The sequence below is a fragment of the Crotalus tigris genome, unplaced genomic scaffold (assembly GCF_016545835.1).
Source record: "Crotalus tigris isolate CLP2741 ecotype Arizona unplaced genomic scaffold, ASM1654583v1 scf7180000019078.1875890, whole genome shotgun sequence".
Lineage (NCBI taxonomy): Eukaryota > Metazoa > Chordata > Lepidosauria > Squamata > Viperidae > Crotalus > Crotalus tigris.
Window position 1 is genome coordinate 1,033,894 of NW_024097364.1, and position 12,979 is coordinate 1,046,872.

General features: G+C 35.1%; 1 protein-coding gene across 5 annotated transcripts in view; it reads left to right on the plus strand.

Moving 5' to 3' along the window:
• DNAH9 (dynein axonemal heavy chain 9) overlaps nt 1-12,979 on the plus strand; it is a 232,556-nt gene that overhangs the window by 165,823 nt on the left and 53,754 nt on the right. For 4 of the 5 annotated variants that reach the window (XM_039359504.1, XM_039359501.1, XM_039359502.1 and 1 more), the window contains 4 exons: nt 2,598-2,720; nt 3,389-3,593; nt 7,982-8,146; nt 9,563-9,703. In XM_039359504.1, the coding sequence (XP_039215438.1) occupies nt 2,598-2,720; nt 3,389-3,593; nt 7,982-8,146; nt 9,563-9,703 (634 nt within the window). Of the gene's footprint in view, nt 1-2,597; nt 2,721-3,388; nt 3,594-7,981; nt 8,147-9,161; nt 9,332-9,562; nt 9,704-12,979 lie in introns of those variants that run through there. The other variant, XM_039359505.1, reaches the window with a different exon arrangement.

The window sequence follows — 12,979 nt, forward strand, 5'->3', positions numbered from 1 at the left end:
CTTTTGTGAGGGTAGAAGTAATACATTGGTCCCCTGCTTAGAAGATCGCCTATCGAATTATCTTGGACAAGATTTAAAAAGAATTCAAAGAGAGCAAGCTCATAGGGCTGGCTGTTTTTATCTTCTCTTCTTGTTACGTCCTAATAAAGAGGCCTGCCTTAGATGCATTGTCACAGATTTTAAAAATGCTGAAATCCAGACCTTTTTACAGTTCTTAATTTTTATTTAGCCAGCGCTAGTAATTTTGCTTACAGGTTTTGTTGCTGTTAGCTTAGCTGGCTATTAGATAGATCTGTATCAGTCTAGAAAAGTATTTTTGCCCTGTTTGTCTCATGATTTTGGGATATCCCCGTCTTTCAAACAGGGCATGTTATTATATCTTGTAAGAGAAACTCAAGATTAATGCTGTCCTTGTAACAGATAGGGTAAGCTAGGCAATGCTGCAATAGGATAGATTAGATTTTATTAATATAAACGCTGATTGAAATAAATATACTAGCCAAACTGAACTCAAAAAACAAAGAAAGATTAAAATATTTACTACTATTTTGTATGCTTTGCAAATCTGAAGAAAGCTCTAAGCAGCTTCCAAAAGAATACAAACTTTCAAGCAAAATCAGGGATAAAACAAATATATGACTACAACATTATGTAAAACCATAAACAACAAAACTGTTTCAAAAGAGTAATACAGCAAATGTATTAATTACTTTACTATTTATTACACTTGTGTACTACCCAACTCACAATGACTCTAGGTAGTTAACAAAGTAAAAATAGAGAAACATAACAATAAAATAATACTGCAGTAAAGACAAACAAAACAAGGCATAACTAGGCAATAATGAGAGACTTATCCATACTACTCAGAAAGGACTTTAACCACCTTAGCCAAAAATCTTGACAAAGAACCAGATCTTCAAGGTCCTTCAAAACACTAGCAGGGTGGGGGACCGTCCAGATCTTGAAAAAGAAGAAGAACCTCATTCCAGAGGACAGGCATTACAACAGATGGTACATTTAATTGAAGGAACCTGGATCATGCCAATCCTGCAAGATCGAATTGGCCAATAAGATACTGTTGGAAATAGATAGTAACCAGGCCCTAAACTCAACTACTACTGCTTAGACTTTGCCAGAAAGGGTAATCAATATGACTCTGTTTCTTAGTTTAGCAGATAGTGGAATGAAGTAGTATCTAACATGAGGAAGTACGCACACACACATTAACAGATAAAATGTTTAATTTAAATAAAGTGTCTATTGGCATACCCATTCAAAGATGAAACATGCATCTGTGCATCAAATACGAATATGCTGTATGTTAGATCTTCAGTGTTTCTCATTCAGGACAAAGGATTACCACCACAAAGTGGAAATGCTTAATTCAAAGAACCAATGTAGATTTTAAAACAAGGAATATATACTACACAATCTACAAAAATAAAAGCTTCCAGTAGGAAGATGAAGTCATAGAAATTAACTAGTCAACTCACATATTTTTGATAAAATACATTCAAGTAAATCATTCCACTGTTTAAAAATTGTTCAATACATTGCCAGATTTGATTTAATAAAGCCTACTTAGGGGTAAGGAAAAAAACTGGAATAGGAATAGGAATCCAATGGTTATCAATTGAGAGAGAAAAGTTAAATCAACATAGATCAGATTGCAAGGTCATCAAGAGGACATTGACTTGAAAAGGCAGGAGAAAAAAAAAATCTAGAACTTAAACCTTGGAGCGTAGGCTTGTTTCTATTTCAAGATGTGTATGGCACCTTCCTAGTCATCAACAAAAAATTTAGTCGGTTGTACATGGGAGCCTTCTGTCTTCTGAATAAAGGATTAAAATTGGGAGATTTATAGCCAAGCCTGGTATAAAGCCTGAATTTTAGTGGTTCATAAAGATTAAAAGTCATAGCTGAAGAGCCATACCAAAATTCTCTCTCCTGGCTGAAATAGTTATTTATCTACAGTCACTGGTTAACTTTTTTAAACATAACTTTAGTATTCTTTCTTCAATCTCCTTGCTTAATTTAAACAGTTATGCTTCTCTTATTTATAACTATATACCTAGCCCATCAGGGTTCAGGGAAACTCAATTTGCTGTTTGGAGGGAGAGGAAGAGAATACATTAGTAGGATAAAGCTATTTTATGTAACCCAGCATTCTCAGGAGTGCTGGAATATTATCCTCAGAATTCCCAGGCGTCATGGAATCCAAGAATATCTGGAACTCATCTGGGGCTCATGTTATGGAAGCCTGGATTTATATGTTCTTTAAAAAGATAATGCATGGAAAAAGCTGAGGCATCTCTCTCTTAAAAAAAGCCTTTGGCTCCAGTTACTTTTTAAGTCTCTTGAATTTTGCAAAACCCAATTTTTTGAAGAACTAAAATACTGTTCTAGCTGCTGATCCACTTTGCTTAAGTAAGAATATAACAATAAATACCTAGAGCAAGTCATTGGTCTCTCTCTCTCATAATCACTAACTCCTCCCCATCTACACCTTTTGTAATGACTTCATCCTTCGCTTTACTCTGTAAGTTTCTCAGGGTTTTCCTTAACATGTATTATGCTGATGCTGTATTTCTTAGGTATCTGGATATTGTGGAACAAGCTCTTGCTGCTGGGGAAGTTGTTCTGATTGAGAATTTGGAAGAATCTGTAGATCCAGTGTTAGGTCCATTGCTGGGTCGAGAGACAATAAAAAAAGGAAGGTGAGATGATAGTGAATGACATAATTCTGTGACCATCATCTTCTGAAACATGTGCATGACATCTGCTATCCTCTCCCAAGGCATATAATATCAGGGTTCAAAAACTTTTCTGAAGCCCTCAGAATTGATGTTGTAAAACTACTTTTCACAACCAGTCTAATGGATAAATTTAATAAATTTCTGTTTGATTTATATCCTACCTGTCATTCAGGAACTCAAACTGGTGTTCATAATTCTCCTTTCTCCTCATTTTTCTCATAGATAGTTTGGGCTAAGAGACAGTAGTTGGCCCAAACTCTCCCAGTAAGCTCCTGTAGTCTAATATCTTAACACAGAATGGCACACTAATGCATTTGATTTAACTCTAATTGGCATAGATTATAGGAGCTGCTGCATAGTACATTTTATTCCTTTTCGTAAAGGACAAGGAAGGTATTGCAATGGTAAATGGGCCCTCCAAATAAGTAGGACTTCAAAAACCAGCAGGGGCTTTGGTGATTATGTCTACTATATCTGGAGGACTTTTTTTTTATCAGGGAAAGCTGATTTAGAATGATTAATTCTCACTGCATTGTAAAATTATACATTACCTCTGGAATCTAATTAATTATCTTATAATGGCATATGGATACTGCAGGCATGAGTAATCATGCTTGATCTTCTTTCAGGTTCATTAAAATTGGAGATAAAGAATGTGAATACAACCCCAGTTTCCGACTAATTCTTCATACAAAACTAGCAAATCCCCATTACCAACCAGAAATGCAAGCACAGTGCACCCTCATCAATTTCACTGTGACTCGGGATGGTCTAGAAGATCAGCTGCTGGCAGCAGTGGTAAGCATGGAGAGGCCTGACCTGGAAGAATTAAAGGTAACTAACAGAATCCAAGATGGACTGAATTATTCTTTTCCAAGATTTATCCATATTTTAAACTATTATCTGTATCCAGAAGCGGTGAATGCTCCAACACTGGAAGTTTTTAAGAGGAGACTGGGCAGCCATTTGTCCGAAATGGTATAGGGTTTCCTGCCTGAGCAGGGGGTTGGACTAAATGACTTCCAAGGTCCCTTCCAATTTTATTATTATTATTATTAGTATTATTATTATTATTATTAGTAGTAGTATCAGAGATAAGAAAAGTTAAAGAAAATATTCCTAAAGTAGTACTGTGTTTCCCCGAAAATAAGACCCAACTGGAAAATAAGTTCTAGCATGATTTTTCAGGATGCTCCTAATATAATCCCACCCCCAAAATAAGCCCCAGTTAAGATCCTCAGCCAGACAGATGCATTTAGTACTCTATTTCCCTGAATATAAGCCTTAACTGGAAAATAAGCCCTAACGCATCTTTTGGAGCAAAACTTAATCTTATTTTCGGGAAAACACAAGTATTTCTGCAGCTTTGGCCTCCCCACCAGTCATAAAGCTAAACAGAGTTTAGGATAAACATGTTAAATATATTTTGTGTCTAGTTATAAAAAAGTTTAATGTATATCTGGCGAACTAGAACTAGCACTTTCAATCTTGGCAATTAATGCTAAACAGATTATTAATGTAGCTTTATCCAAAGCTCGAAACTCCTTCATCTAGTATTGGGACCATAGCTTTCAAAATTTCTACCACTGGAACTAATTTCATTTGGCAAACCAGATAAAACTGTTTTTGATGGTGGCAACATGACTCCTTCAATTAGTATACTAACTCTGCTTTTTGGAGTGTTTCTTTGACACAAAGGAGATACGCAAAATTACATAGTTCATGCATTTTATGGTTTTGTTCGCCACTGATTTTTTTTCCTTGACTAAATAAATGTACATATGTTGAGTCAATGAACAGTTCAGCAAATGCCATTTGCTTAGGTTGTAATAATGCTGAGAGATGCAGTAGAACATGCGAGGGAAACATGGAATGTCCTAAAGTGGTTACTTAAATTAATTCTCAAGCTTTGCCTGAAACATTACAAACTAGAGCCGTCCTCTGAATACTTTAGCAAATTGAGTCATGTTTGCCAAGAATTTTTGGTTGTACTGAAAATAGTCATCCTTCTTCTTGTAGCTGAACAATATGTTGCTATTGACACATAAGGAGCCCTTGCAATACATTTGTGTATGGCACGTTATAATATAATTGCTAAACAGTAGACTAGAGCAACCTGCTGCCACAGACAACAGCCCCTAGAGAAGAACTCAAGATGACGTAAAGATTTTCCATTCAGTGTAGCAAATCATTTCTTTTTTTCTCTCTCCCCATTGTCCAGCTTCTCAGGGAATATTGTGTCAGCTAAAAAATAACTAATCATAAAGTGCATTTTGTGTCCTGGGAAAAGCCAAAATCTCCAGTAACAATTATATAATTTGTGCATTTTAAAAATTAGAAACCTTGCACAAGCTGGTAAAATTAGTCTTTAAAATCCAATGTTGAGGGTATATTCCTTAGAGTAACTTGGTGAGTGAGCAGCCATATAAATGGATCAAAGAAAGAAAGAAAGTTGAGTAAAGAAAAAGGGAAATTCTGTAATTAGTGCTGGCAGTATTTGGAGTTCATGTATGACTTATGGACAACTCTCTCCAAATTCATAGAACACAGAAATCAGGAATTACTGTACATTTGTTAAATGAAAAAGGACAGTACAGGTAGTCCTCGCGTTAGGACCACAATTGAGTCCCAAATTTATGTTGCTAAGTGAAACACTTGTTAAGTGAGTTTACCCCATTTTACGGCTTTTCTTGTCACAGTTGTTAAGTGAATCATTGCATTTGTTAAGTTAGTAACACGGTTGTTAAGTGAATCCAGATTCCTCATTGACTTTGCTTGACAGAAAGTTGCAAAAGCTGATCACATGACCCCGGAACACTGCAACTGTCATAAATATGAACCACTTGCCAAGCGTCTGAATTTTGATCATGTGACCGTGGGGATGTTGCAATGGTCGTAAGTGTGAAAAACAGTCATAAGTCACTTTTTTCAGTGCCGTTGCAACTTTGAATGCTCACTAAATGAACTGTTGTAAGCCGAGGACCACTTATATTAAATAATTAAAAAGTTAAAAAGAGTAAAACGTTGGGCATTGAAAGTTAAAACTATGAAATTAGCAACAGAGTGGATAAAAAGAACCAATGTGTAGATGGGATGGATTTGTAATCGTATCTAACCAGCCACCTCTAAAATCAGAGCCCCCATTGGAGTCTGAAGCTCGTGGGCGGAGCCAGGTTTTCAGACCATTTGGAGGGCCAAGGGGGGGGGAATCTCATATAAACAATAGTTCAACTCACATAATGCAAGAGGATCTATTCTGTGTAAAACCCTATCATGCTAGATGCCCAGAAGGAAGTCCATGTTTTGGGAAGTATTAAAAAAAAATAATCAGGCTTCCTAATATATAGCACAGAAAAACAAATTTTCCTGCTAGATGGTTTGCCAGCCATCTACTGATCTATCCTAGAGATTGAAGGTGCAAGGTAGAGAGTTCACAATAATGAATAAGGAGTTTGGAAAGAAATGGATCATTAATGGAAAATGGAAGAGACTTTCTGTACATCTGAAAAAGCATAAAAACTAAGGATTTAAGCCTCTCTTAATTTTAGCAGCATAACAGGACTTTGGGGTGTTGTTATTCTTAATGGTGCCAACTTTATTTCAGAGAATTGGCATTACTATGGAAAAAGTTGGAAAAGATTGAGTTTACCATATTGCTCTTTTACACTATTAATACTGCAGAAAGTAACATTCTGAGGTTATATATTAAATTTCTTATCCCATATATCATACCCCAATCTAGCTATGCAAAGAAAACCAAATTGGGCTAAGTTGTGGAAAATCATTAAATCTATTAAAGAAGCAATGCTTTTCAGTTAAATTAATTACTTCTTTAAAGTAAGAAAAATAATAGCTTTATAGTTTTGCTTTGTCTTTTTTTTCAAACAGATCTATGATAAGCCTATGGCCTAAAGAAAAAGTTATTAATTGCTTCATCATAGTAGCTTTTCTAAGAACAGTTCTTTTTAATTAAACAATATTTTCAAAAACTAAAGAAGGAAACTTTTGTGTTTTAAACAAATCCCAGCCTTTGGCAGCCTGTTCCTACATTTCCCATATGCAAGATTTTTCCTTTCCCATCTGTAATGTCACAGTAGCTACCCTCCCTGACCAGTAAATTAGAGTTTAGGTAAGAATGGCAAACTTGCACTTGAAGTGGGGAGCAGCTCAGAGCAGCAGGAGAAGAGGGCAATTCAGAACAAATGTTCATGGAGACCATTGCAGATTCCACCAAATCTTTACTCTTAATCTCTTTCTTCTGGAGCTCCTGCTGAAAAGACAGTGCAGTGAGAGGTACATCCTCCGTCCCCAAAACACCTGGGGGGGGGGGAGAGTAGTAAACAAACAAGTTATCATTTGAGTGAAATGCCACGGCAGAAACAAATGGGGTTTAGATTCAGTGATTGTTGATCTCTTCTCAAAGCAAAGTGATTATTATGAGCAAATTACTGTTGATTATATGAATCACACTATCTTGCAATAGAAATTGAATTGAATTGAATTTTTATTTGGCCAAGTGTGATTAGACACACAAGGAATTCGTCTCTGACACAGAAACTCTCAGTGTACATGCAAAGCATCATCATCAATCATCATCCCAATAAGACGGGTAGAGTAAAGAAGATAAGGATAAATAATAATACTACAGCTATAGATATTAGACTTAGAAATATTTGGAATTAAGAGAGATCTGTGGTCTTTCAATTTGTTTCATCCCTAGTGCTGCTCAGTCTTTGGCACTTACAGTATTTGGGACCTAGATAATTTCTGTAGATTCTGGAAAAATTGAGCATAAAATTCTAGTTTAAACTAAAATACAATACATTTTATTGCTTTCATTCAGCTGAATGTATTACATCTGTTTGTGGGTTTTACTGCTAATGGAGTAAACTGGATTGGACTGTCTCTGGAACAATCATCCTAATACAGATTTTTGGCAGACTGGTCTGGGCCCTTGAATGGAAGTGAATGGTCTCTACAATCCTTAATGTGAATTGTAATACACTATATGCTGCATAAATGTTCTGCAATACAGCATCTATTTAAATTTGGAAGGGCGTGCCATGTTGCATTTCATTTTCCCAAAGAGGGAATTTCCAGCATATGATGGTTTAACACAGGGGTCTCCAAAGATTCCTGATTTAATGAAATCTTTGCTTTGCTTTGAAAATGATATGATGATATATATGTATACCCACACTATATATCTCAACTTTTTACAGTCTGATCTCACAAAGCAGCAGAATGGTTACAAAATTACCTTAAAAACTTTGGAGGACAACTTGCTGTCCCGTCTCTCGTCTGCCTCAGGGAATTTTTTAGCTGATAGTGCCTTGGTGGAGAATCTGGAAGTCACTAAACAAACAGCTGCAGAAATTGAAGATAAGGTAAAAATGCTAAATTGAGTCTGGTGTGTGACTGAAAACAAAAATCTATGTTAAGAGTGAGTGAATATGAATTGTTTAAATGTTGGTACTTATTGATAGCCAGTTTTGTTTTTAGTAGTTAAGGCATCAAGGTAGAAACTGGGAAACCACGAGTTCTAGTCCTGCCTTAGGAATAAAGTCAGCAGGTAGACCTTTCTCTCAGCCCTAGGAAAGAGGCAATGGTAAACCATTTCTGAAAACCTTGCCAAAAAAACTGTAGGGACTTGTTCAAGCAATCTTCGAGAATCGGACATGATTGAGCATGAGAAAAAAATACTTATTAGTTAACCAGTAAATTGTTGATATAAGGTAGATATTTTTCTTATTCTCTCATTTTTAGTTGGTTTAATTTTTTTATTAATCTTTTTTGGTTTCTGTTTTTTTCCTTCAAATATTGTTTTGTTAATTGTGTATGAGTTTGCATTGGAATATTTAGGTATTTTGTCAAGTTTTTGGCAATTTATAACTAAAATTTAAAAGTAAATGAATTGGTTAAATGCATTTTGTTTGTTCTACAGCTTGGAGACTAAAAATCATGATAAAACCACATTCTGGCAAGATTTACTAAGCATTTTTGTTTTAGTTCAGATGCCTTTAATGAGCAATTTAAGAGAAACAGTAGCACTGGATGAAAAGACCATACAACTACAGCATTCTAACAAGATGTTTTAAAGCATTTAAGTTTAATACCAAAGTGTTTTACTTGAGTTAATTCACATGCATTACATTTACTGAATTAAATTAGGAATTGAGTGGAGGCTATACAGTATGGAAGTTTCCATGGCCTGTATTAAGTTGGCTGGAATCCAGCATCTTGGCTGCTCCCATGGTGAAAATTTGGCTTTGGAAATTATCTATTCAATACTCACCTGACGTAGATGTTTTGCTTTGCAAATACTGGCAACATCTTTCGCCTGTACCACACTGAAGAGCCATGGGAACGGGCGCTGCCAGGTTTGCCCTTCAGCACAAATGAGAGATGTTTCTGAACTGTTTGTGCAGAGGCACAAACACAAGCACAAAAGCACAAGCTTTTGGTATCTGGAGCTCAGACATCCTCGGTGATAAAATTACGTAACACCTCCATGTGAAAATTTAATATGGGCATAGTAACGACCTTGGAAAGTGAAGGAGAATCTGATGGAAGTTAGTCCCTTGATAATTAATTTATGGGTGAAGTGATGGTTGAATGTATGTGCTCTACATCTGGAAATGTTGGGAAATTAGAAGCAGGCAGGCAAGGGGGTATACTACACATGCTACATATACACAAATTTATCGAAAATCATGCAATTTCCATGCAAACTAAGAAAATGTGTACCTACAGTAGATGTAACTATGTTGCCTCTTCATAGTTTTATTGTTATTTCCTTTCAGGTCCAGGAGTCCAAGATAACAGAAACCAAGATTAATGAGGCAAGGGAACATTACCGTCCTGCAGCAGCTCGTGCTTCACTGCTATATTTCATCATGAATGACCTCAACACCATCAATCCCATGTACCAGTTTTCCCTAAAGGTACAATAGTTTCATCTACAGTAAGAGTTGGCCTTTCTCCTTCTCTCTTTTTTCCCAACCCAGGCCAATTGTTCTCCAAATTTTAGGGACAGATAAGGAGTCTGAGACGAGAGAGGCCCACTAGCATCACATACGAGGGACCTGGCAATCTTGCCAGTACTTGAAACATAATTGTGTACAGTAACCACAGGTGGACATTTCACTAAATTTTGGTAATATAAAACTGCCAAAATTTCACCGAACCTGGAAAGTTTCAGCATTCATTGTGAAATGTTGTTTTTCTTCCATAAAATTTCATCATTTTTAAAAATTATTTTATGTTTGTGCTTCATGGACATTCTGACTGACTCATAACCATTCATGTCAGCCACAGGGGCCTATTTACTCCCCTCACCCTCTCCCTTAATTAGCTTCATTAACCAGCCAACACAAAATATATCAATAGATTGAGATTGCATTTTTTTAAATGTTCTAGACCTTAGATAGTTATTTAAGAATATTCAGACCTGTGAATTATGTCATCTTTAATGGGTTCTTTTTGTGCATTATGAAAAATGTATGACAAAAAGGTCCCTGGCCTTTGTTTGTGCCATTCTTTGTATTTTTATAATATTCAGACTCTGAATGAGGAAGATTAAATAGTTTAAACTTTTGTAGAAATGTGCTGAATTTCACTTTATAGAAGACTAGAGAAACAAACGTTATTGCATTAAGTTTCCATCAGAGATTTAAATAGTTCTTTACAATTTTCAGTAGCTCAAGTTACAGAAAGCTCTAAGAACATTCAGTGAAAAAAAACTTGTCCCATGAGTAATTTAACAATATTGCATGCCTAAACAAAATATTACTAGAAACTATTTTTAATTTTTTGCTGAGACTTTCATTCCTATGAAACAACATTCTTCAAGGGTTAATATGGCACAGCAGGCATTTAATTTAAGAGCATGATATACCAATTTAGAATTCAGTCTAAATTTCTTTCCCTCTATAATTGTTCTATTGTATATTCCGTTTGATGGTAGCTGATGACTTTTGGGTATGCTTTTTATTTTGCTCAGGGTGTTATTTTCTCCAACTATTTGCTTTCCTGGTTTTGAATATTTCAGCTTCAGCAGGAAGTATATAAGGATACTTTACATGAAAACAGCTGTTTTTTTATTGAACTTTGTTTTCTCTTGAAGTATAATGCAAGGTACATGGCCTATTATAGATTATTTTGGGGAAACTTAATTCTGTTGCTTGAGGAAAGTAGATATTTGTGTGTGTGTGTGTGTGTGTGTGTGTGTGTGTGTGTGTGTATGTATTTCCTAATTATTAGTTACTATAATATGACCTCCATCCTTTAATAGGCAGAAACAATATCTGAATAAAATTTGTGTCCCTGTTGCCAATCCCTATCTGCCTCTGTTGCTTCTGGTCCAAAACACTCTCAAATGGGTCCTATTCTGATTTTTGCATGTGGACTAGAAGACCTAGTGAACGATAAGCCAAGTGAATGATAAACCAAGACAATGACCTGGAAAATGTTTCCCCCCCCCTCCATGCATAATATCTTTCTCTAGATATTAATAGGTATTAAAGTAATTAATATTAATTTCTAGATATTAATAAATTAATCTCTTTGGCATTTTTGTCTTTTTTTATTAAAAGTTTTACAAATTTAGTACATTATAACCCAAACCCCTCCCACCCCTTCCCCCCTCCCCCACTTCCCAGAGCTGATTACAGGGTGAAAAATAAACAAACATAATCTAACTAACATAACCCGACTACACTATCAATCAAATCCATAACACACTTTAACTCCTTCTCAAAACAAGTATTAACAAATTAAAAACAATAATAATAATATAATTAAACTATAATACTAAAAATAATATAAATTCAAACATATTGAACTATTAAAAATAATCTAAAATCTACTCATAAGCAAGATAATACTTTTCAGTCTCATATTTCTTTTGAATATAATCAATTCATCTTCTCCAAACCGAAATATATTTTTCTTGTGAATGGTCCTTCAAATAGGCAGAGATTTTCGCCATTTCTGCTAAATTAGACACCTTAACTATCCATTCTTCCATAGTAGGCAAAGAGTTTTTCTTCCAATATTGCCCCACCAATAATCTTGCAGCTGTTATAAGATTCAACATTAAATCAATTTCTTTGACATCAAAATCTACAATAATACCCAACAAAAATAATTGCGGAGTAAACTTTATCTTTCTCTTAAAAATCTTTTGAATATTCCACCAAATCGTAATCCAAAAAGCTTTTATATCTCTACAAGTCCACCAAATATGTGGAAGCTTAGACGCAATAGGTTGCGTCTAAGCTTCCACATCTCCAACATTTGGGCTGTAAATTAGGATACATGCGGGATAACTTTTGGGGATCTAAATGCCATCTATAAAACATTTTATAAAAATTTTCTCTTAAATTTTGCGCTTGAGTAAATTTTACATTTCTAACCCAAATTGTCTCCCATGTATCCAATAAAATCGACTCTTGAATATTTTGAGCCCATTTAACCATACAGTCTTTAACTAACTCCGTTTCAGAATCCAATTCTATTAAGACATTATAAATTCTCTTTATATGAGCTTGAGTTTGATCTTTAATCTGTTTTATCAAATTCGCATCCTCTAAAGTAATACCAACCTTTTGATCTAAACTCCACCTAACTAACAATTGATTATATTGAAACCAAGAGTGTACAATATTTTCTTGTTTCAACTCAGCTAAAGATTTTAATTGCCAGTCCTTCCCTACCAAATTAAGTAATTCCTTATAAGAAATCCTATCCAAATTCACTCCTCTAGATACCCCCTCTATCGCGTGTCCAGGAATCCTCCAAATTGGAATTTTATAATTAACCTATAATAATACTTCTTCCAGACACGCAACAAAGCACTTCTCAAGATATGGGATTTAAAAACCTGATCCATTTTTTTTATCATAAATTAAATATGCGTGCCATCCATATAATAAATCCCATCCCTCAAGAGAAAGGATATTTTTATTTGTTAAATTAAGCCAATCACTAATCCACGTTAAAGCTACCGCATCATAGTACAATTTTAAATTAGGCGCCTTAAGTCCTCCTCTTTCCCGTACATCTTGTATAATCTTAAACTTAACTCTTGGTTTTTTCCCTAGCCAAATAAACTTATTAATCCCCTTCTGCCATTCCTCCAAATTAGCATCTTTTTTCAAAATAGGTATCATTTGAAACAAGAAAAGGAACTTTGGAAGGATATTCATTTTAACTGCTGA